At 51.5% G+C, this 22,138-nt stretch overlaps 6 protein-coding genes across 6 annotated transcripts; 2 read left to right on the forward strand and 4 right to left on the reverse strand.

Moving 5' to 3' along the window:
* Positions 1 to 944: 944 nt before the first annotated feature.
* PpBr36_07193 (uncharacterized protein) lies at positions 945 to 5,424 on the reverse strand (the record flags this gene model as incomplete). The annotated part of the gene is made up of 6 exons (XM_029894331.1): positions 945 to 2,474; positions 2,577 to 2,978; positions 3,051 to 3,427; positions 3,526 to 3,691; positions 4,290 to 5,263; positions 5,331 to 5,424. The coding sequence occupies 6 exons, from the start codon at positions 5,422 to 5,424 to the stop codon at positions 945 to 947; spliced, it is 3,543 nt and encodes a 1,180-aa protein (XP_029748240.1).
* Positions 5,425 to 6,746: 1,322 nt separating this feature from the next.
* Positions 6,747 to 7,612, forward strand: PpBr36_07194 (uncharacterized protein; the record flags this gene model as incomplete). Its single annotated transcript, XM_029894332.1, has 2 exons — positions 6,747 to 6,840; positions 6,987 to 7,612. 2 exons carry the CDS (start codon positions 6,747 to 6,749, stop codon positions 7,610 to 7,612), a joined length of 720 nt encoding a protein of 239 aa, XP_029748243.1.
* Positions 7,613 to 8,255: 643 nt separating this feature from the next.
* On the reverse strand, positions 8,256 to 12,027 carry PpBr36_07195 (uncharacterized protein; the record flags this gene model as incomplete). Its single annotated transcript, XM_029894333.1, has 4 exons — positions 8,256 to 8,456; positions 8,530 to 11,762; positions 11,837 to 11,955; positions 12,011 to 12,027. The coding sequence occupies 4 exons, from the start codon at positions 12,025 to 12,027 to the stop codon at positions 8,256 to 8,258; spliced, it is 3,570 nt and encodes a 1,189-aa protein (XP_029748242.1).
* Positions 12,028 to 14,767: 2,740 nt separating this feature from the next.
* PpBr36_07196 (uncharacterized protein) lies at positions 14,768 to 15,588 on the reverse strand (the record flags this gene model as incomplete). The annotated part of the gene is made up of 5 exons (XM_029894334.1): positions 14,768 to 14,911; positions 14,984 to 15,106; positions 15,210 to 15,275; positions 15,359 to 15,473; positions 15,554 to 15,588. 5 exons carry the CDS (start codon positions 15,586 to 15,588, stop codon positions 14,768 to 14,770), a joined length of 483 nt encoding a protein of 160 aa, XP_029748245.1.
* A 512-nt stretch (positions 15,589 to 16,100) lies between these two features.
* PpBr36_07197 (uncharacterized protein) lies at positions 16,101 to 18,893 on the forward strand (the record flags this gene model as incomplete). The annotated part of the gene is made up of 1 exon (XM_029894335.1): positions 16,101 to 18,893. One exon carries the CDS (start codon positions 16,101 to 16,103, stop codon positions 18,891 to 18,893), a length of 2,793 nt encoding a protein of 930 aa, XP_029748244.1.
* A 525-nt stretch (positions 18,894 to 19,418) lies between these two features.
* On the reverse strand, positions 19,419 to 21,865 carry PpBr36_07198 (uncharacterized protein; the record flags this gene model as incomplete). The annotated part of the gene is made up of 4 exons (XM_029894336.1): positions 19,419 to 20,145; positions 20,220 to 20,893; positions 20,971 to 21,186; positions 21,269 to 21,865. 4 exons carry the CDS (start codon positions 21,863 to 21,865, stop codon positions 19,419 to 19,421), a joined length of 2,214 nt encoding a protein of 737 aa, XP_029748237.1.
* Positions 21,866 to 22,138: the final 273 nt, after the last annotated feature.

Here is a 22,138-nt window from a genome sequence, read left to right on the forward strand (position 1 = left end):
AGCGAGATAAATTCCGTTTTGTTGTCTTTTCTTCTTTCACCGCAGTGTTCCACCAACTGTCGTGGCCACCCCTCCATTTCGCTCCAGCCCCGTCCTACGCCGTTATTTTTTTCTCTTTTGATTCGTTGTGTCCCTTGCAGATTTATGCGATGGTTTTTTTTTGTTTCTTTTTCTTTTTTTTTTTTTTTACTCTTTTCTTGTGCTTTTTGATTCTCTTTGCGGTTGCCTTCCAATCCTTCCATGCGTGCACTTCCGCTCCCGTCCCTTCCCCCTGTCTGCTGTACTCTTTCAAGGCTCGGCTCAGCTTAATTCAGCTTCCGAGCCACGAATAAAAAAAAAATAAAAAAAAAGACTTGCTGGCATCTGCCCACACAGGGGTTATACGGGACTTCACCAGTTCAAGAAGAAAAATTCATATCCAACAAATCTTGCAATTAAATGTCGCATTGTCGCCCGCCTACCAGCTGAGCTGATGACCAACAATTCAATGTTGCACGTAGTGTAGATACCACATCCTGGCAGAACACCAGGTACGCCATTCCATAGGGCACGTCCAAACGAGAATACGCAAAGCGGAAATTAACCAGTACCGATCATCGACGACGGTGACACTTGGCGCCATTGAATTTGGCCCAACGCGACCCAACCCGGTGGTGACACGTGCGACGGGGCGCTTTCCGTCATGATAAGGAAACACGAGAGGATAAATAATAATGACAAAGATAAAAACAAATAAAAAAAGATAGAAATAGATAGAAGGCTAAAGCTTGCAGAGAATCCGTACGATGTGAGGGAATAACATGTCAAGAAATGAGTAACAAGCGGTGAGTTCTGCAAACCCAACCAGTAATTTTCATGATGCGATCTATCATAACCTTGCAGCCCAAGAACGCCTGTTTGTATGCTTTTGCTTCGTGGCACATTCGCTGGTAGTTTAGGTACCGCTACACTTCCTCGTTCTCCCAGTCCTTCTCCCCGAACATGGGCTTTTTGACGCCACCCCCACTGCCTTGCGCCTGGTTTAGTTGCTCCAGCTTTGCTAGGAACTCCGGCGGAACCGTTGGTATGTACTTGCGCTCCCGCTCCCGGTTCACGCCACCAAATCCGGCTCCGTACGTGACTAGCATGTCTGTTACCGACGGTAATGAGAACGGGAGCATGACGGCCGGGTCTAGTAGAAGGTGCTCTGGCGCATCGTCGTCATCATCATCGTCGTCGTCGTCTGCATCCCCGCGTGATGACGATGGAGAGCCTTTCTTAAAATTTTGTCCATTCGCGCCTCCTTTCTCCGGAGTCAACGGCGCACTGGCATTCCCTGGCTTGGCTCTTTGCTTCTCGCGCCGGAGCGTAGCTTCTTTTTGTATGGCTACGAGATACTTCAACGCACTTTTCGGTAGGCCTTTCTCGCCCACCTCCGGCCTGTAGTGGTCGGCAGCATGTATGAGTTGTTGTGGGCTGAGTGATTTCAACTGTTGCAGCGTGCCGACAAGTGCCTCTAGGTCGTCGGCCCCGAGAGAGGAGAAACACTGAAGCCACTGCAGCAACTGAATCACAGGGGCCAAGTGCCGCCTGGCCGCTTCGACAGTCGCTTCACCAGTAGAGCGCATCTCTCCGTGCTCGTAGTGTTCCGGTGCTCGGTTGTTCTGTCTCGCCCAATCCTCTAGAACTGAAATGTTCATGCGGATCTGCATCGCCTTGGTCCGCGCCAGGTATTTGCGATTCGACATGATGCGGTTGAAGAGTTCAGCCCCAATCCAATAGAGAAGTTGTGAGATGATTTGGCAGGTAATGACTGAGTGGATATCATAAAGATCCAAAACAAAAAGGGTCGATGAGAGGAGCGAAGTCACGTTGCGCGGCGCCGGCTTGGCCCTCTGTTTGGGCGAGGGTGGTCGGTATCTCCTCTCTAGTGGCTCTTCCTTGACTTCCTTTTTCCGCTTGAAAAGTTTCCACTCGTTTTGAAAAGTGATGTCTTCAAAACCTGGTATTGTCTCGTGGTCTAGCATCGCCGGGTCTAGAACCTTGTCTAATCGCCTCTCGGCATCGCGCACGATCAGGATAAAGATTTCGTTGATGAGCTCGGCAAGTTGTGCCTGAAACTCGGCCGTTGCCCCGACGAGACCTGCATCCTTCTTCAGGTAGTGCAAGAGTAGAGTGGCGTTTGATATCCAAAAAGCTAATATAGTCATGTCCCACTGATGTTCCTCAACCACGTCGTTGATCTTGTCCATGGCTGTTATGAGGAGCTTTGCCAGAAGTTCTGAGCTGGAGTGGTAGTGTGCGTATCTGGCACTTAAAAATATCATGTTGGCTGGAACCGGCTTCTGTGAAGGGGTCCTCTGCGGCCTCATGTTGGTTATGATGATATCAAGAATGCGGTCGAGTTCGTTCTCCTGGAAAACAAACATTTGATCATGAGTGCATCGCAGCCAGTCAAACTCTTGTTCTTCTTCCTCGTCAAACTCATCGGCAGCCTAGGGAGATAGCAAAAACATCAGCATGCAACCTGGCCATCAAGAATCGTGTCATACACCTGACTGGACGGTCATATGACACATGAGCAAGGGGCTGTATACCTCTGGCTGATCATCCATGCCAACGTTCCCAAGGTCAACCTCGAGGTCGCGTGCGCTCTCCATCATCATTCTTCTCCGCAGCTCGTTTTCGGCCATCTCTTCTTCAAAACGGTCCTGAGAGAAGCCTGGGCTGTAAAAGTCATCCGTGACTCCGGCATTGCCGATGTTGTAGCCCTCGTCGTGCAGATAAAATGACATGTCGCTATCCGGAGCAACAAAGTCGAACGCCGTCCGTCCCGAGGATGTCTTGGTTTCCGCAGAAGCCCCGTTGTCAAGGAGCAGCTTTGCTATTGTCTTGTGACGATTCGTCATGGCCCACATGAGTGCGCTCCACTGGTTCCGGTCCTGTCTGTCCACATCGGCACCGGCGTCTATGAGAGCCTGTACTACAGCCTCATGTCCCTATTCCAAGTAATACGTATGATGAGCCTCCAGATCAGGCCCCGGTCTAATTCGGGCCATGAAGTAGCTTACAAAGCAGCTTGCGTATATCAATGGCGGTGTGCCGTCCTCGTCCGGCGCGTTGACGTCAACGTATTGTTTTGCCTTGCCCTGCAGGAGCCGCTGGACAAGGTCGACATTGCCGTTACTGGCGGCCATGGCAAGTGCCTTCTGCAGGGTGGCGGTCTTTTCGGCATCAGTGAGCTTCTCGTCGTTGGCTACGACGTCCTCGTTGACGAAATCGGACCCCGCTGCGTGCGCCGCCTGGGCTGCTATCATTTCCATCAACCTCGAGTCGCTGTCCTCGATGCCCTTGGTGATGTCATCGTCGTAGGCTGGGTCGTTCAGTGAAAGGTCGCCAAAGCTCAAGGGCTTCGTAGTCATGGGGGAGGTCAGAAATTGGGATTGCCCTGTGACAGAGTCGTATTTTCTTTTTGTCAGAAAGGATGCGCCGAGTTTCCTCATAGCCCAGATTTTAATTAAAAGAAAAACCACAATCACGACATACCTTGCCAGGCGTCGTAGAATTCTGTTTCTTGGACGAGCTCTGCTGGTATTCGCCGGTCATTGAGGGACTTTGGCAGGTCGGCCGGCAAGGGGCGAGGTTTCTTTTGCTCATCGCCAAAACCGCCATCGATCCCGCCACTAGATTCGCCGAGATTCATGATGTGAGCCTTAGGTAGGCATGTAGGTTGAGATGAAGCGGGGCCAGAGCGCCGTCGAGAGATGCAAGTTATTATCGGTCGTGCTGGTTATCTAGGCTCGTGGGTAGTTGTCTGTTCACTGGGGATATCGGAGGGCAGAGTATGTTGCAGGTGATGTCACGCACGGCTGGATTGTTTCGATGTCACGTATGTCATTCGGCCAGTTACTTTCTGTGGTTTCCCGTCAGGCTGTCCAGGGAACCGTTGCGGGACGGAATAAGAAACTACGGAACCAATGGAGCCTCGTAGATGGTGGGGCGGGCAGTGTTTGGGCGAGCGACGGGGCTGAGTTGGTCGGCATTGAGTGGTCCGTGCCGCGCATCTCCACTGAGGGGAGCCTTGAAGCGTTAACTAAATTTAATCATTGGGTTCTGAGATTACCTTTGTACACAATGACCATTTGAAAGCACGGGAAAGACAAAACCTTTGAGAATGGCTTGGACATCCATAGAGGGTTTGTCTTGTTAGACAAATACTCTGGGCATGTAGATAATGATTGCCTAGGTGATAGAATCCTGAGGTCGCACGAATTTATTTGGTTGTATTGTCTATGGTGGTTACCTTATACAGCTCTCCTTCCAAACACTCGCACCCGCTTGATGCCTCCATCTGGGATCATTACTAGCTTCACATGGGTAATTGGCTTGTCCTTGATGAGCGACTGGAACTCGTGCTCCTGATCCGGGCCACACTTGCTGGCAGCCACGAGCTCGACCCACCCCTCCGCATCATGTCCGACATCGGCACTTCCGTCGGCGGCGGAGAAGGCCTCAAGGCGCACCTTTTGCGGGAAGTTGCCGCGGAAGAAGGCCGTGTCCACCACGACCCGGTCCACGAAGCCAGCGGCGCCCAGTTTGATTATGGCCCAGTCCTCGTGGCCTTTTGCGCGGGACCGAGATGTCTCCCATCCGTCGCCCATGTCCTTGCCGCGGCCTGGCAGGAGGAGGTTGTCCTTTGTTCCGAAATGCTGGTCGCTGCATGAGATGGCCACGCCGCCGTTTTGCGCAGCCGCCAGGTCAAAGACTGCATTGATGTCGGCGGGGAAGACGGGGTGGGCATGGCCAAAGAGCCGGAAGCGCGCGATGCCACCGTCAGGGTACATGTTGAGTCGTACGTGGGTGTACTGCTTGGCTGTCGGTCGCTCGTTTAATATCCATCCAAAGCGTTGCGAGGGCCCACACTCCTGGTAGCCCAGAATCGTCTCCCACCCACCACGCTCACCCTTCCACGATGCCACCTCGTCGTCGTTGAGATTGAAGCAGCCTTCGACAGAGATTCCCGGAGCGTGATTCCCAGCGAAGAAGGCCGTGTCGACCTCGACCCCCTCCACGCTGCCGGAGGCGACGCCCAAGCGGATGATAACCCAGTCAAACGGCTCTTGGTTGTGTCGCCTGGTCTCCCATCCATCATACCATGCTCCAGTGTACACCATCTTTCCAGGCTGTCGAATAGGGGGCGTGGGTGTCAAAAGGTTGGCTGCCTCAGCAAACCACTCGTCTGAGCAGGCGAGCACTTTGCCCCCCAGCGCCGCCGATATCATATCTACCCGAGCACAATGCTGTTAGTTCTTTTGTCAGTGTTGGTAATAAGCACTATGTTGTCTACGCACCAATGCATGTTGACCGAAAAGTCTTGTCGATGTCTTCCGAAGCTACCCTCGTCGCTGCAACGTTCTCTGTCTTGTAACTAATCTCGTCCGCCATTGTGAGTGCAGTTCAATGTGAGTGTATATAGCTAGGTAGGTAGGCAGGTAAGTGAAGCTATGTACGGAGAGGGAGGGGTAATTGCGAAAGTATGGTATGTATGCTCGCGTGACCACGGTGGTAAGGGGCCTTTTCTCCTAAAGTATTTGAAGACAGAGAAAATGGAGGAAAAATAAAACAGAGGAAGCTGCAATTACATGATAGCACCATAACCAATACAGAGTAGTATTCTAGTATCGGCGCGTGATAAGCGTCCTCTAGCTGTCCGAAACCGCATCATGACTAACAGAAACCCCGTCATCGGCCTTGACCCCGTCGCTATCCTGTTGCAGCGCGGGCGACATGTTGGAGTATACTGCGATCCTTACCTAAGGGTCCCGAGCAACAAACAGCAAAACAAAGAGCAAGGTAATATCCTGTAACCCAGTCCAGGATTAAAAGAATGGGACAGTAGTAGTCGGTTTTTTTCGTTGTAGGTCAAATTCCCAAGATACCTCCAGTCGATAAGCCCAGAGATATTTGTTTGGCATTGACAATGGCGACTCACAGACCCATTCTGACTAAACTCGCGTAAAAGTGTAGTAGTATTCTAATATAGACTAGACTACTACTGCTGGTAGAAATCACCATGTCTAAGATGACCAAATTCAATTCAGGGCTTATGAGATAGGATCTCTAATACACGGGGTTTACTCCAACAGAAATATCGTCAAGTATTGTTGTTTGTTTGCTTAAAAACAAGTGCTAATCCTACAGTACAGGGATGGCAAATTTACCCCAGGCATGCCCCGCATCCATCTGCGGTAGTAACAGAGATCCCCTCATACGCCGTTAGCTAATAGAGGATTAAGAAGGTCCTGATTGGCCAAAGCTACCCACGTCAACACCACAGTGGATGCCGTCATCGACAAATTGTGTCGGATCCCGAGCATTGAAGGACAGAAGAAAATCTATGCGACAGAACGATCCAAGGTCGGTACCATCGGTATTCGGCATCGACAAGTTGTATGCACAGCAAACAAAGCCTCCCATCATCTGGTCTACCTTCAAACAAATTGCTCGGCCCGAGCGTGTGTTTGAAGAGGAGTTAATGTCCGCTCACTTTTTTTTATAATCCGCCTCGCCGCAGAGAGTACGGCCTTTGCACCTAAAACCTTTGAATCTTTTGCTTCTTGGCGAAGTTTAGGCGCGACTTGATAGTCTCTGCTCTGGAAGACTGCACTCCCTGCTAACGTATTGTTTTGTTCACAAGAATACCAACGCCAGAATCCTCTTAGCGCGAACCCAACAGCAGCCTCGTCAAATTCTACATGTCAGACACCATGCCTACTAGACGGGAGTCGGAGCCTCTGCTGGGGCGACCCGGTGACGCTACGCAGGCGTCGGATCAGCCGTTCTATGCGAACTTATACCTAGGTATGTCTAGAATCCAAACCTCAATTGGAACAAATGCAACCGAAGATGCAGACAAAATGGGGGGAAAAGAGAGGGAAGGAACAACGTTATGTTGAATAGGTGTACTTTCAAGATGATGGAACTGACAGTTCATATCGGGTCCACAGGAACTGGTTTCTTCACCCTCGTCGGCGCCGTGATGTTCTGCTTCGAGGTTTGGTACTCGACGCTCAGCCAAAAGTTTCTGCCGCTCTTCACGCCGCACCCTCTGCTCCAGAGCGCCGCCGTTGCCATCGCCCTGATGGGCATCCTGGTCCTGCAGCCGACGACGTCCGCAGAACCCGAGAGGAAGAGACAGGGTGCAAGGCTGCACGCCGGCACCATGGGCCTTGCCGGCTTGACCTTTATGGCCGGCGTTGCCATCATCGAAGCCAACAAGATCAAGGGCAACAACCCGCACTTCAAGTCCCTGCACGCCTACCTGGGTGTCGCGACGGCTGTTATCATCGCCTGCCAGGCCACATTCGGCGTCTTGATGTGGGCCGTGCCCGGCGCCTTTGGGGGCGTGGAAAATGCCAAGTCGACCTGGAAGTACCACCGGTGGTTCGCCTACGTCGTCGTCCTGCCCATGATCGTGTTCACCTGCCTTTCCTCCCTTGGAACGGGCTTCAACGTAAACGTCCTTCACATGCGCCCCTGGATCTTTTACCTCTCTTTTATCCTGACCGTCATGGGTGTTGCTCCACGTATCCACCTGGACAAGCTGGGCTTCCGTCAGCCAACCAGCACCTAGAGGCAGCGAGACTTTTTTTTTTTTTTTTTCCATCATGTACATGACGCCTTTGGGTATAAAAGTATCTGAGGGCGCTAGCTCTCGTCGGGGAAAGGTTTTTTTTTTTTTTTTTTTTTTTTTTTTTTTTTTTTTTTTGGCTTTGAGCAATATTGGTCGCAGTTTCATTCACCGAATTTTTCTATACGCTTATGATGTTCCACCGTCCGATTTTTCAGGTCGTATAGCTGTACCAGTCAACTACATCCCCAGCTGTTATTAGTGCCAATGCGATATATGAGCGTAATCGCAAGTGAGGCTTGGGTCCGCTTAGCTGTCAACCTTCAGTCTATTACTGAGTAAACCATGCTTTTATAACCGTGGAAGCGTCTGTGCCCTAGTGACATTTCATTTTAGAGCCTTCCAGGAAAGATGAGCGACCCTTACAAGTGGCTAGACAGAGGAATTACTCCTCCTGCAATGCAAAAAATCCGTAAACGCCGCCATGTACATGTACCAAAATTTGCCAGGCCGTCCAAACAGTGTTGCGTTATGATACAAACATTCCAAAAACATAACCGCTCAGCAATGCAATGTGCGATTCCATGTGCTCATGCGCTCCAGCCACGAAAAAAAAAAAAGAAAAAAAGAAAAACAAAGACACCTGTTAGGCGGTTGATGCGACAACTGCACCTGATTTTGTGCTGTTGTTTCCATCGATGGGCTGAGCCGACAGGTCGACTATTCCACCATTCTCGCTAGCCTGAGCAGCATCTGTCTGTTCTTGCTCCTGGCCCGCCGTGAGTCCCTTCCGGATGGCTAGAACGCTATCTACAATGACTGCGTCGATGCCCTCTTTGACTTGACGCTAGATTTTCATGGTTGTTAGCGGCGAGACATTCAAAGTAAAATTTGTTGCTTATTTGTGTATGATAACTTACCTGAACCATCTTTGGGTCATTGTTCCAGACGCCATAACTAACGCACACCAGTCCGTTCTGCTTCACGACCCTTACCAGGCGCGGGCTCAACACAAACGGCTCAGCGACACTGACAACTCCGAGAAGGTTCCATCGACTAGCGAATCGAATGGCCTCTTGTAGGCTGCTGGCCCGCACGTCACCCACCGGTACGGCACCAGCATCCGACAAAAATAGAATCGGGAAGTTGGGCTGCTTGAAAGAAAGGCACAGGCAGATATCGGGGTTGAAAGACGAAAATATGATGTTGCGAGTGCCGGCAAGGTCGTAGACTTTTGAGAGGACCGTGTCACAGAATGAATTCAGCTCGACGGCGTATGCGTCCATCTCATGCTCCTCGCTCTCGTGCAGCATGGGATACTTCATTTCGATGTTGAAGCCAACATCTTCGGGGAGCTTATGAAACAGATCTTCGAGAGTGGCGAAGGGTGCCTGGATAAAGTTACCCCTGGAGTTCGCCTTGTAACCCTTCGCCTTGAAGTCACGGGTATGCTTCATGCGCTCATCCAAGACCGTGCTGTCCGTGTTTGCCCAGCCCATTGAAAGGGAGCGCTGTCGAGGTCCGGGGCTGTTGCTGCGGATTTTCTTGACCTGGTTGGTCTTCGGTTGGCCATTGGAGTCACGGCCATTGGGGCTATGGTTGCGGCTTGAGTCCGGATTGATGTGGAGGAACTGTTCCAAAGTCAGGGTGTGGACCGGTGCATCGATACCAGTTTCGCTGACAAGGAAGTCGTGATATATGACGGGAATGTGGTCCTTGGTCAGCTGCACGTCGAACTCCACATATTGTGCTCCCAGGTTAGCGGCGGCGATGAAGGATGGTACCGTGTTCTCGCCTAGCTGCAATGACTTGTTGGCCGCCTGATTCTTTCCAAGACCGCGGTGGCCTATGACCATGGTCGACGACATCTTCTTCCAGTACGTCTGTTTTGATGTAACCTCCATGTTTGGATGCGAAAATGGAGTAATAACGAGGAAGTTGAAATTGACTGCACCAATGACATCCAAGTTGGAGTCGATGATGGGAATGCAGACATCTCCCTGGAGACTCATCCTCTTGGCTCCGACCGAGGGCCGTATGCTGGAGAGCAGAGCAACAGCTCGTCCAATCTTGTTCTTCTCGTTACCAGAATAGGTAGGTACAATGTCGAAAAGTAGCTTGACCTTAGTGACGTCGGTGGTGGTGAATATGACGGGCTCGGTGCAAATATTCTCATGCACGGGGAGGTCAATAACGGTCGAGTCGCCTTGTGCTCCGGTCGCCGACAGAACCAAGGAAAGTGCGGTGTCCAGCTGGGTCGTGTGAGCCTCTGCAAGCGGCACCCTATCGAGCTTCACGGCGTCGACATGTTTGCGCATGTCCATGGTCCCCAGGCTGACCAGAACCATGGTCTGGTCTTTGAGATAGCGGTGTCCATAGGCCCGTACTGGCTCGGCGGGACGGGAAACTGCAGCGGTTGAACGGCGATCACCCAGAGAGGAGACTTCTGGTGGTGACGTGCCGGTACTAGGCTGGTTCGATTGAGACTCGCCCGCATTGACCGTCGCCGGCTCCTCTACCGTCGAGTGCGCGGCAAGTAATCTGGCAATCGGCATGTGGCCGCGAAGCGCTGCATGCTCCTTGGCGGTCCATCCAGACGAGTCGGGCTTATCAACGTCCGCGCCTGCATCAACCAAAAGCTGAGCGACTGAAAGGTGGCCATCAACGGCAGCAATGTGCAAGGGGGTCCAGGCGAAAAAGTTCTCGCCCACTTCGAGATCAGCCTTTTGCTCGTCAGTACCGCGTATCAGAATCCTAGCACACTCATCATGGCCAAACCTGGCGGCAATGTGTAGCGCTGTCTCGCCATTTTTGTCCTGCCAGTTGATGTCGACGCCTGCATTGGCCAGCATAGCCACGATCTGTGCGTGGTTGTGCTTGGTCGCAATGGCAAGAACGGCACTCGATTTTGACACGTTTCGTCGCAGTTCCGTTTTGTCACTCTCGCTCAGACCTTGCCAACTCTCTCCCTTGAGCAGAGCTTTAGTGGTCCTAGGGTGCCCCCCAATGACACTGAGATGAAGAGGGGCGTTTCCTTCATTGTCCTCCCACTCCGGCGCGTCAATTCCACGACTGACGTCGAACTGGCCCCAATCTTGCATTTTAGCCATGATAAGCTCCAGGATGTCCACGATGCCAAATTGGGCAGCATAGTGGAGGGGCGTCCGACCAAAGGAATCCCGAGCGCTGAGACCAGATCGGTGGTCATCGCTGAGGCCATCCAGAAGATATTTGAGGATCTGAACGGCGTCGTCGCCATGGCCAAGGAGTTTCTCCTCCTTGCTCGCGGCACCCGCAGCTGGTACAGGCCCTGTTGAAGCCGCAGGATTCAGGTAATGAGTGCCCATCTGAGTTTCGAATTTGGATGAATGGGGGAATGGGTATGGGGCTGGCTCCTGTTCTCCTGCCGACGTCGTCTTTGTCCGACCAATGTGCAGCACGAGCCTGTGGATACAGTTTCGTCCGTTTATATCGTCTGGGTCCTCCAAGGACTTGACCTGGCTGAGGATGTATGTGATGGAGGCCTTGGACCTCGATGAGATTGAGCGCTGCAAAAGGTTGAGTAACAGAACCTGGGAGCCAGGATCCGAGGTGTCGACTTTACCCTCTTCCAGGCCGGCCTTCAGCCCAGCAACGTCGTCATTGCGGATAGCACTATCCATCTTGTCAAGGAGCGCCGGCGCAAAGTTCAACATTGCTTTGGCGGATGCACGGCCTAGTGATCTTGCGGATCTGTCGGACCTGGCGTCATCCATATTCTGGGCATCGCCTAATACCGAAAGCCACTTGTTGATGTCGTTGAGGATACGTACTATGGTGTTGTCCTTGGCGAACGGACAGGGATCGACTCTGGTGGCAATGTAGCGGTCCTGAGTGACGGTACCAGGCACCTTCTTGTCAAGTTTCTTGGTGATCTTGACAAAGCCGCGCCTATTTATCTCACCAAACCACTGGAGTTGGCGCAGCTTACTCCGCAGCTCCAGCATGGCACCCATCAACTCCTCCACTTCATCCTGGTCCAAGTTGGAAATGGCATCGACACTGCTGCCATATCTGTCGTGGAGAAGCCTCAGTCGGCGGCAGGCATCGGCGAACTTCTTATTGTAGAACGAGTCTACATCTTCAAGATTGCGATCCAGAGCAAAAAAGAACTCTAATTTGACAAGAAACTTGTTAGGTGATGACGGGCTCAGCCCCGGGGGTTTGGACCGGAGAAGAGTGTCCCACCTGCTAGATCAGCTTGTCCACCATTTTTGGAGGTGGCAGCAGCGGCCTTGATGAGCTTTTTGAGCCCTTTGTAGTCTATGTAGGCAGAGGCCCACTCAGGAACCTGGTTACGCGGGAGACTACATGAAGGTGAGCCTTGCCGTCGTTGTGTCATGTGTTTTGGTGGGGACTTACTTTCTTCCAAACTTCATCTTGCCCAGACCAGCGTGTACTACACTGCCAAGGTTTACTGCTGTTTGCTTGTGATGGGTCGTTTAATAAAATAGGTACCTGGGCAGGCTGGTTGCTTGGAGTGGCTTCTTGGGTCTCTTCTATGCTTGAAAATGTGAATCCTACTTTGCGAGAAATAAAACAAGAAGTGAGCTTTGGGACTCTTGTGTATAAGCAAAGCTTTTGTGAAAATCCAACTCAAGGTCACTTGAATGGGCCTCTTGAAATCGCTTCTTTTTGCATTTGATCGATCTTGGTGGGTATTGCGTTTCGTTGCAACAGGTCTCAGAAGTGTGATGATCTCAAGCCACAAGACCTGAGAGAATACGGGCAAGTGATGGTAAGAAAGAGAACGTACCTTATCGGTACAAGTACCTAGGCAGCTAGACGGGAAATGAAGTCTCAAGTGATTTCGAACGTCGAAAGAAAAAAAACTCCCAGAGCTGGATGAGAGAATAAACAATTTCCCAGATGATGGCGAAGACGTCAAGAATTAGGCTTGGCGGCGAGTATTCCTCATATATGCGCAGTGTTAATTGGTGGAAGCTGTCTCAAAGCTCGATCAAGGGCGACATGTTTGTTTATCGACTAGCAACTTCAAGATTCCGATGTTGAGCTGAGCAGGCTGGCTGAAACCAATCGCCTCTTTTTTTTCTTTAAGAAAGCTGGTTCAAGGTGATGCAGTGGTCAGCAAGCTGGGCTTCTTAATATTTCAAAAGCAAACATGGGGTCCAATTCCCGATGGCCCTGCTCCTGCCGCTGAATCTTGGGGGCAGTGGAGGTGAGAAGAGGTAGTTATGAGCTCATAGGGTCATAATTGTTGTGGGGGTTTTATCGGACCCTTTCTCATGACCCAATTGGAGAAAAAAAAAATTAAAAAATATTCGTGGGCATTGCATTGACAACCCTCCAGGGACACCAATCAATTCAGGACGGAATGGTGGGATGTCCTTACCTACAGTGCGAAAGATAAGAGTAGCAGCTAGCTGAACCAAGAGAAAATTGATTTTTTTTTTCTTCTGTATGTGGGATAAGGTACTGTTGGTACCTTTTGGTAACTAAGGTAAAAAAACCAAAGTTAGGGAAATTTTAAAGCAGAGAGATGGCTCGACTTTTGCATCATCTCGTAACAGCCAGTTCCTTCCAAGATCCAGAATAAATTCTCAATTAGGTATCCGAGAGATCCAAGGAGCTCTGTGGAAACCAGGGTGCGATCAATCCAGTTTTCAATCCCAGTACCCGGCCTGCCAGACCCTGTTTGTCGTAGGTGCGTGGTAGACCGACTCAGGCAAACAGACTGCGGCAAAGACTGTCTGACAAGACGGTGTGGGCCCAAGGGTCTCTCGTCCCTTGGGACCAAAGAGGCTCTGGGCCAACCGTCCAAAGGCGTGCGTCGTCCAACTGCCTGTGTTGTCCCAAAGAACTCGGCAAGGTTTACAATGCTTCCCTTCCCTTTGCCGCTAGCCTTTTTCCATTTGCAACTTATCTTTTTTTACTGCGTCAATCAGAGCAACCAGATGAACCGCATGCTCGATCTCTTGTTGCTAGTTGACCCGAAGCCAATGGCACACATATAGTCCTCAACGTTAGCATCAGGTTGGACAGAGAAGACAACAGAGAAGAATACGAAACCGTTTTGCCAAGTTGCCAAGGCGTCTTATTGTTACGCAGGATAGGTTTCCGGCCGCATGCATCAACCAAGCTTGAGATCTACGTAGTAAGAAGCCCGGTGGTACTGGACCGTGCACTGTGCACATGACCATACGGTACTTCTGGTACTGTACAGTAAGTAGTTTTTACGCTTTACAGTACTACCACGTATTACTAGGCTAGCAGTTACGGAGCACTAACCTTGATACGAAGAATTAGCTACCGCGTTAGGTACCTACCTGCAGTACAACAGTAGGGCTGGCTGGCCTACCGAAACAAAGCGAAGCTCTGCCTTTGCTAGCACACCGCTTTCCCACCAATTCAACTGCGGCACGGGTGTCTTGTCCCATTCCCATCTTGATTCTCTTGGCACACCGCTACCCACATCGCGAGCACAAACGAGCAAGGTACGGAGATTTCACCAGCGTGGTTGTTTGGTCGTGTGACGCGCCCTCTTCTCGCTTCATGCGAGTCTGGTGACGTGCAAATTTAGGGGTCCTAATATTACCACGTTTTATGACACGGCAGCCCCGTATGGAGTGACTCCATGCCAGGGATGTCAGGTCTAGAACTCGAACTTTGTGCTTATGCGGGACGCCACTGTTCGATACATTGCTCTCATGAGGTTCTCGGTAGGGGCAAAAAGACCTTGTGACCAACATTCATGGGCTAAAACCTAGGTGGTTTTCGGTTGGATGAGTTGCCATTTATGGAGTACATGTGTAAGGTACGACAAGAAAGTTGGTGCTAGAGGGGGCGCAAGCCAATTCCTTTGTCCCTAGCTTCCGGAGGCATGTTTTAAAGGGCAGGGACTGATACACGGTTTCTTTAACAGCGTCAGTAGCTGTAATCTAACTTGACAGATGCCTTTTTGTTCGAATCGATTGATTAGATAAGTTTCGAGTGTAGTCCAAGTGTGTAAGCAATCAGCTTTGCAGTCAAGATACTTTTCTTGCTGTCAAGTCTTAGAGAAAGTGAGCAGATACACACACCAGTCATTTTCAGATAGGCTTACTGTTGAATGTGTTCAATTGGATTTCAACCTCGATTACAGACTTGGCATCAATCCCATTATGCACGGCTGATTTCCCATTTGAGGTCTTTTATGCTGACTTCATCCCCAGCCTTCTCATCGTACTCAAACCACTCGCCCTCGTCGAGGTCGATTTCGGTGAACTTGGTTCCTGACTCGACACCCTCAGCCAGCCAGTTGCCCTGTTGCAGGTACGATTAGTATACTTTGGGTTTTCGACGATCGTCAAAAGCAAATCGGACAGGCGCTCCTACCTCGGGCTTGAACTCGACAAACTCAAGCCCACGACAGTCGAATTCGATAATCTTTTGGCTTTTTGCCGGCTCCGAAGCCTCGTATGCAGTTGGTGCTGCTTTGATGGATGCCGAAGACTCTCGCTAAATGATACAACCAGAGTAAAATCGTCAAACGTCTGCCGCTACGAAATGGGTTCCTGACTGCTCGAGTTGCCTGTCCGTGAATCGTCTCCAAATACGGTACCTTGCAGTTTTTGCACTTCCAAACAAAGTTGGCTTCTCCTCTGCTACCACTCATCTCGTTTGTCTCCTTTTAGGGGCGAAAATTGTTAGCCAAGCCGGTTTTTACTCTTTTATGATCCTGTGCCTGTTGGAAATATTTCGACTTCTTACAAAGCGGCTAACTCCAACCCAATTTGCATGGGTCTCTCGACACGAAGTGCACTGCACCTTGAAAGTATACCAGAACGGGCTTGCCTCGGTATCGTCGGGGCGCAGGTTTGTGACCCTGATGGTCCGGTCCGGCACTGTCAGCTTGCGTTTCTTGTTCAAGTGCAGGGGAGGGCAAGAGATGATGGCCCAACTCACCCGCCAAGCTCAGCAGTGAGAGTTAGTGAGAACATGTTTACGGCAGAGCTAGGTGCGTCAGACGCGACAAATGTATGCAGTCAAACGCGATTTTCCGACTGCGTATGATGTCTTTCTTCAGCAATCAGCCCGTCTAACACAATGCGAGAGAAAATGGAGGACTGAGTACAGGGCGACGAGGACCTCAAAAGTGATTCTACTGCAATGCTTCCAACTGACGCTGGAAGCTACCCCACTAACCACAATTGCCTTGTTGCCCACTTAGCACGCCTTGATCGCCCGATGCTGTCGATTTCCGCGCGGATAATGTCGGGGTGAATTTATCCCAGTGGGTCCCTAATGCCGAACCAAATTTGCTTAATTTTTTCTTTTCCCCCTGCGCCTATCTTATCTCAATTCTACAGTACTGCCTCAAAGCCCAAGCCCAAGCTCAATGTGAGCTTGGCCTCTTAGCGAAAAAACCGCAGGCGAACGATCAACATCAGGCTATCCACCTGTTTGTGACAATTGGCGCTACGAGGACAAACCGTGTCGAAATGCGTCGAAAATGCTGCTACGCCTGTCCCGGACTGCCCAGGCAAACGCCAGGGGCCATTGCCGAGCATGCCTCACCTTGCCATCATGGTGTCCCATAGTCACGCCATGGACGATATCTCGACAGCCACTGCGCAGACACCAAAGATCATTTGGCGGTGGACCAGTCGGCGAAGACGAATTTTTCGACATAACCGAGAAGGAGGCGCAAATCGACGAGACTATGGACGAGATCACGAGCATTCCTAGAAACGGGACGACCGTCCCACGCACTGCAGTAGGGGAGCTGAAAGCAGGTGGCCCTAGGAGAGCTTGGTTGGACCGACGTATCTACCGCATCACATCGAGCTTGCCATGCATAACTGAGCCTGGAAAAGACCCGGAGGGTCCATGGTCCATGGACAACGATAACGAAGGTGTGGCCAGCGCTATCGAGGCGATCTGCGTCCCCCAGAAACTCTTGAAAGACAGCGAACGTACCCTGCCGCAGCGCGAGGCCCACTTGAACTCTATCCGTGCCATTTATTTTGCGACCAACAGGCTGGACTCTTCTGCTATTGATCTTGGTCAAATAGCTGAGGCTCAACATGATGAGGAGAAAACCCATGTGAAGTCCGTTCAAGAGAGCGGCAAACTTTCGAATGGGTCAGAGAGCAGGCGTGAAGAGGCTGAGGATGTTGTCTATGATCCCAGGGGTTCGCCATTACACGAGACCGACATACAGCAACTCGATGCCGCCAACATCCAGGAGGAACTGCTTCATCACGGTCCTTATCGTGGTCCCAGGAAGGATGTGCACGTGGAGCAGAACCGTGAGAGGATTAATGAACTCGTCGATGCCTTAATGACGCAGGCTGTGACTGAGAGGTTTCGCGGAGAACTGAAGCCCATTCGCCGCGCACTAGAGAGTCTTGATGGGCCTTGCACTGCCCTTGAAATGCTCAGAAAAGAAGGCTATCCTAGGTACCAAAGTGCCAAGACCGATCCCGTTGCGGCTGCCGAGGGAATCAAGAAAATCAACGACCATGCCAGAATGGTCTTCGCACAATGGGAGCGGGCCATTATCCAGGAAAAATCACAGCGTAGACCATACCGCAAAACAAACGAAGGGTCGGCCCTGACAACGACAATGCTGTACAAGATCTGCTTCAACCTCCTGACCCAAGTCTATGAGCCTGAGGTCCACACTTTCAACACCCTCATGCTAGGCTTCACGATGGTGGGTGAGCATCGTCTTGCCCGTATCGTCATGGAAAGCTTTTTGCGTACCAAGATGATGCCCACAAAGGCAACCATTGCTATAATTCTTCACCATTATTATGCCAGCAATGACATCCTTGGATTTTATCACTGGGTTCGTCGCATGATAGGCCTCGACGTGAAGGGCGTTGGGATCCGACGTGTGCAGTTGTCCGAGATTGGGGACGACGATAAGACATTTCTTTCATGGGCCCAGCAAAAAAATGTGGCCTTGCGTGGGGGATGGTTGGTCACTCGCAGCTGGCTGGAAGCAAACGAGATGGAGGCGCTTCTGAAGGGACTCATTTACTTTGGCCAAGCCCAACATGCTGCGCAAATACTCAGCATCAGCCTGAAGCGAGGGCACGCTGTTCAGACGAGTACCTTCATTGATCTTCTCGCCCTGATAGGGAGCAGATTGGACCATGACGCGGCAAGCCTGCTGGTACGTGGCCTATGTGCCAACTCACGGGATTTGACGTCACTTCTCTTGGAGGAGGACGGCTCGGCGCGTTCTAAAATTCTCGTCACGCAGCTCCGACGTGTGTTCGCCATATATGCAGCCCGCTTGCACATGCCTATGGCGACAGACAAGTTTAACTGGGCCAAGCTTCCGGCTGACTGGGAGGACAAGGATGCACTCCAACATCGTCATGACGTTTACGTCAAAACAGCACTATTGTTGTCGGCCGATTATCCCCGCCGTACAAGCGAAGTAGATGGGCTCTTTCCGGGCCTGTCAACCATCGTAATCGCGCTGCGGATCAAAGAGATTTCTGTGTATTTGTGTCAGTTGGATCGCGATTTGAAGAATGTGGAATTAAAAATCAAGCAGGCAGTGCAACGAATCCACGACGCTACAAGACAACGAGACATTTCCTTGGCGCCCAAACTTAAAGCATGGTGGCGCCAGCGCTTCCTGTTCTCACCAGAAGAGCGTACCATTAAAATGACTGTTCATAGATACAAACGCTTGCTGAATAGGCGGAGGATGTATCGGGGCATGGCACGGCTCCATATCCTGACCGAGCAAATCGACATACTCACCTGGGGTGTTGCCGAGTGTATCGACACGTTTAGCCAGATGCCATTCGTCCCATCCGAGTTGAAAGACGCCATGTATCTTTCTCTGGCTTCGGTTAGTATCGACTCGTGCGTCAAGCTGGCCTACAGACATTATAACTGGGAATGGGCGGCTGCCGCCCAAGGACATAAAAAAATAAACGCCCCCTTTTACGAGGCGGCTCTCCAGCGCGGCAAATGGTCTTGGGAGGATATCAAACGTCTGAATGTCGAAGCCAATATTGCCATGAAAGCCAGCCTCTACCTCTCGTACGAGATCAAGGCGACGATGGCCAGATTACTTCCACCGAACTTCGAAAAACTTCTGTTGGACGCATACGGAACTTGGCGCAGGGTACCGATCGAGGAGCTGGTGCAGTACTGCACAGGCATTGTTAACAAATCACTACCAAGAGCCGAAGATAAAGAGACGCGGCTTGTCAGGCCCGTGGTTGACTACTGGAGCCGCAAAACCAACCCCTATCACTACCTGCCTAGCACCTGAGTTGTGCTCGGGGGCCAATGTATAATAAGTACTTTGCGAAGCATGTTTTTGTGGGAATAGACTTTGGAGGGGGGGGAAGAAAAATACCACTCTTTGTATAGATCATGTAAAAACACATACACACACACACACACACACACATATATATATATATATATATATATATATTTTCAGCATACTCCCAATAAGATGGTAGTCCTCAGAACCACCGGCCAGACATTATCACATATGTTGCGGTCTTGAATGTCAAACTCAATGCAGCGTAAAACATCCTAAAAAAGGATGCAAGGTCAAGTTTGGGATACCAATGTTCAACCTCAGAGGGAGAAAAAAAAAAGTTATTGATTTACACCTGCTATCCACCACGGTATACATGTCAAAAAAAAAAAAAAAAAAAAAAAAAAAAAAAAAAAAAAAAAGAAAGACCCCATATAAATGCGACCTTGTTAACACAACCCCCTTTGCCACGCCAATTTGGGCGACAAAATAGCACAACTAACCCATCCAGCAACCAATCAGCCCCTCTCAATCAGCAGTCAACTCGGCAATCCTCCTTTCAATCTCAGGCACCTGCCTCAGCTTGGCCTCCAAGTCATCCCTCTCGTCCTCCAGCTTCAGCCTCGTCTCGGCGTCCAGCTTGGTGAAGATGTAGTTGCCCTGGCCGTCAAACTGCAGAATGCGGCTGTGGTACTTCCACAGGCTCCTCCGGTGGCTGACCGTCATGAGTGTGACGCCCAGGGCCTTGGCGTTATCGTACATGACCTTTTCCGTCTCGAGCGTGACGCTCGATGTGCACTCGTCCAAGATGGCGTACCGTGGCCGATGGTAGAAGAGGCGCGCCATGGCCACGCGCTGCTGCAAGCCGCCACTGAGCACGTCGCGCCACTCGGCCTCGGCGTCCCAGCCCTCGGGGTACAGGTCGACGAGGTGCTCCAGGTTAAGAATCTTGAGGACCTCGAGCAGATCCGCGTCCGAGACTCCCTTGGCCCTCACCGTCCGCAGACCGTCAGGGTATGTGATCTGCTGCCTCAGCGAGCCACGGGAGAGGTAAGGCCTCTGCGGGATGTAGAAAATCGAAGTGAAAGGTGGCTTGTACACAGTGCCGCCGTAGACGGGCCAGAGACCACCCAGGATGCGGAATAGGGATGACTTTCCGCACCCATTCGGACCGACCACGAGCAGGTGGTCACCTTGCTTGAGCGAAAAGGAAAGGGCCTTGACGAGCACGTCACCGTTGGGGGAGATAATTGGCCTATCGAGACGAGATATTGTTAGTCGCGTGGACGGATACCACTTGGGCCAGCAGACTGGCAGTCATGCACTTACACATCAATGAACTCGATGTCTTCACTCTCCACAACTTTACCACGACCCTTGAGCACAGCGGCGTTGTCTTCGATACCTGTGGCAGATACCAGTTTCTTCTCGAAATGACCGGCCTGGATGTCGTCCATGACATCGAGCAGCGATGCTACACGTGACGTATAACCGGCCAACTCCATGATCTCACGGTATGAGAACATGATACGTCCGAATGCATCGGACGCGGACAGAAGCATGCGCCTGTTTGTTACAAAGCTTTCGGTTCTGTCGCCCATGTTCATGGAGATGTGTCCCGGAAGCTTGACGAACACCGGGACCGAGCAAAGTAGCAGGCCCAGGGCGCCCCAAAAGTACTTGATGACAAAGTCTTCCATGAATCCGTGGTAGAAGCGCCGGCGGAGAATGTAGTTGACGTGCTTGATGAGAGTAAAGTAGCCCTTGTCGAGAGTGTTCTTCTCGGCCTCATGGCCATGGTAGAGTGCCACCTCCTCGGCGTGATCTATGAGACGAGAATGTTGAAAGCGGAATTCACCTTCTAGCCTGGCCTCGTCCGCAACATATTTGCCGAAAGGCGGTGTCAATGCTCGCATAACGTTGGCCGATAGTTGCACAAGTAATGACATGAACACGACGCCCTCGCCTCCAACGCTTTTTGATAAAGAGTGTGTATAAATGGTCTGCAAGTAGGAGTCAGTTCTGCTGCTACCTCGCCATAGTTGACCCTCAACCCTCTCATATGGCCATTGTTACTTACCATATCCAGCATTGGCTTGGCGAGGTTGCTGTAAACCTCCGCTAAGCTGTTTGAGAATTTGGCAACGTCTACAGCAATGAGCTGATCAGGGTTCTTTATCCTGTCGTCCAGCGCCGAGATGCCGTAGAATGTGAGTTTTGAAAGATATTTGTCATGTATGTGTTGCGTTAACCTTGTGCGGTACTTCAGCGACAGCTCGGCTTGGTGATAAGACAGCTATATACGGGGAGAGATCAGGCCATGCTGTTAGCATTGGAGCAAGGCCAGAAAGACTGAGCGAAACCAGAATAATACTCACCATTGAGTTGGTGAAAGTTGCTGGGACCGCAATCAGCATCCACCAGACAATGCGCTTGAGGAACTCCTTGCCGTTGCCCTTGACGAGACTCTTCACGATTGCACCATCCATGGCGGCAACCTTGAGACTGATCAACGTGCGCACCACCAGGAAGAAGCTGTGGCTGATGAGCAGCCTCGTCTCCTTGCTCCTCCACCCAGGAACGCATATCCGGATCAGCTTGAGCAGGGAGCGGAAGAACTCGCGGTTCAGCTCCACCTTCTTCCGCTTCTTCTTGCCCTTGCCTCCGCTGCTCGAAGTGACCACTGCGGCATCGTCGTCATCGTCGTCGGCGCCGCCCGCTGCCCCTAGTGCCTTGGACGTGCCGCCCTGCTCGGCCCGCGCGGCCCGCTCGCGCTGCGAGGCGGCCTTTTGCTCAGCGACGGCGGCGCGAACGCGATGTATGAGGGCGACTATCAGGGTGAGGTACACGGCGCGCGAGACCTGGGTCCGGTGGGCGAGGTAGTGTTGGGTGAGCTGGGCTACCACGGCGCGGGCCGTCGTCAGCGCCGAGGCTGCCGCCGGTCCTGGCCGCAGCGGCTTGGACTGCGCTGCCATTGTGATTTATTCCGGCCGGATCCGCTGTCGTCGGAGTACGCGGTAGACGAGATGTCTGGAGTCTAGCGTGCAATAGATTCCAAGCGCGGTTGTGATCTGGATCGGCGAGTCAAGTCAAGATCGGCGGGGACGGCCGTATCATCAGCCGGCGTCTTGTGTTTTCGAGATGGACAAGACAATGAGACAAAGTTAGACGGGATGGCGGTGGAAAATGGTAAAAAGGAGGCTTTAAGCCGAGAGTCGCCTTGTCCCGGTCGTCTGGGGTTAGGCGAG

Source organism: Pyricularia pennisetigena, chromosome 1 (genome assembly GCF_004337985.1).
Source record: "Pyricularia pennisetigena strain Br36 chromosome 1, whole genome shotgun sequence".
NCBI classification, from domain to species: Eukaryota; Fungi; Ascomycota; class Sordariomycetes; order Magnaporthales; family Pyriculariaceae; genus Pyricularia; species Pyricularia pennisetigena.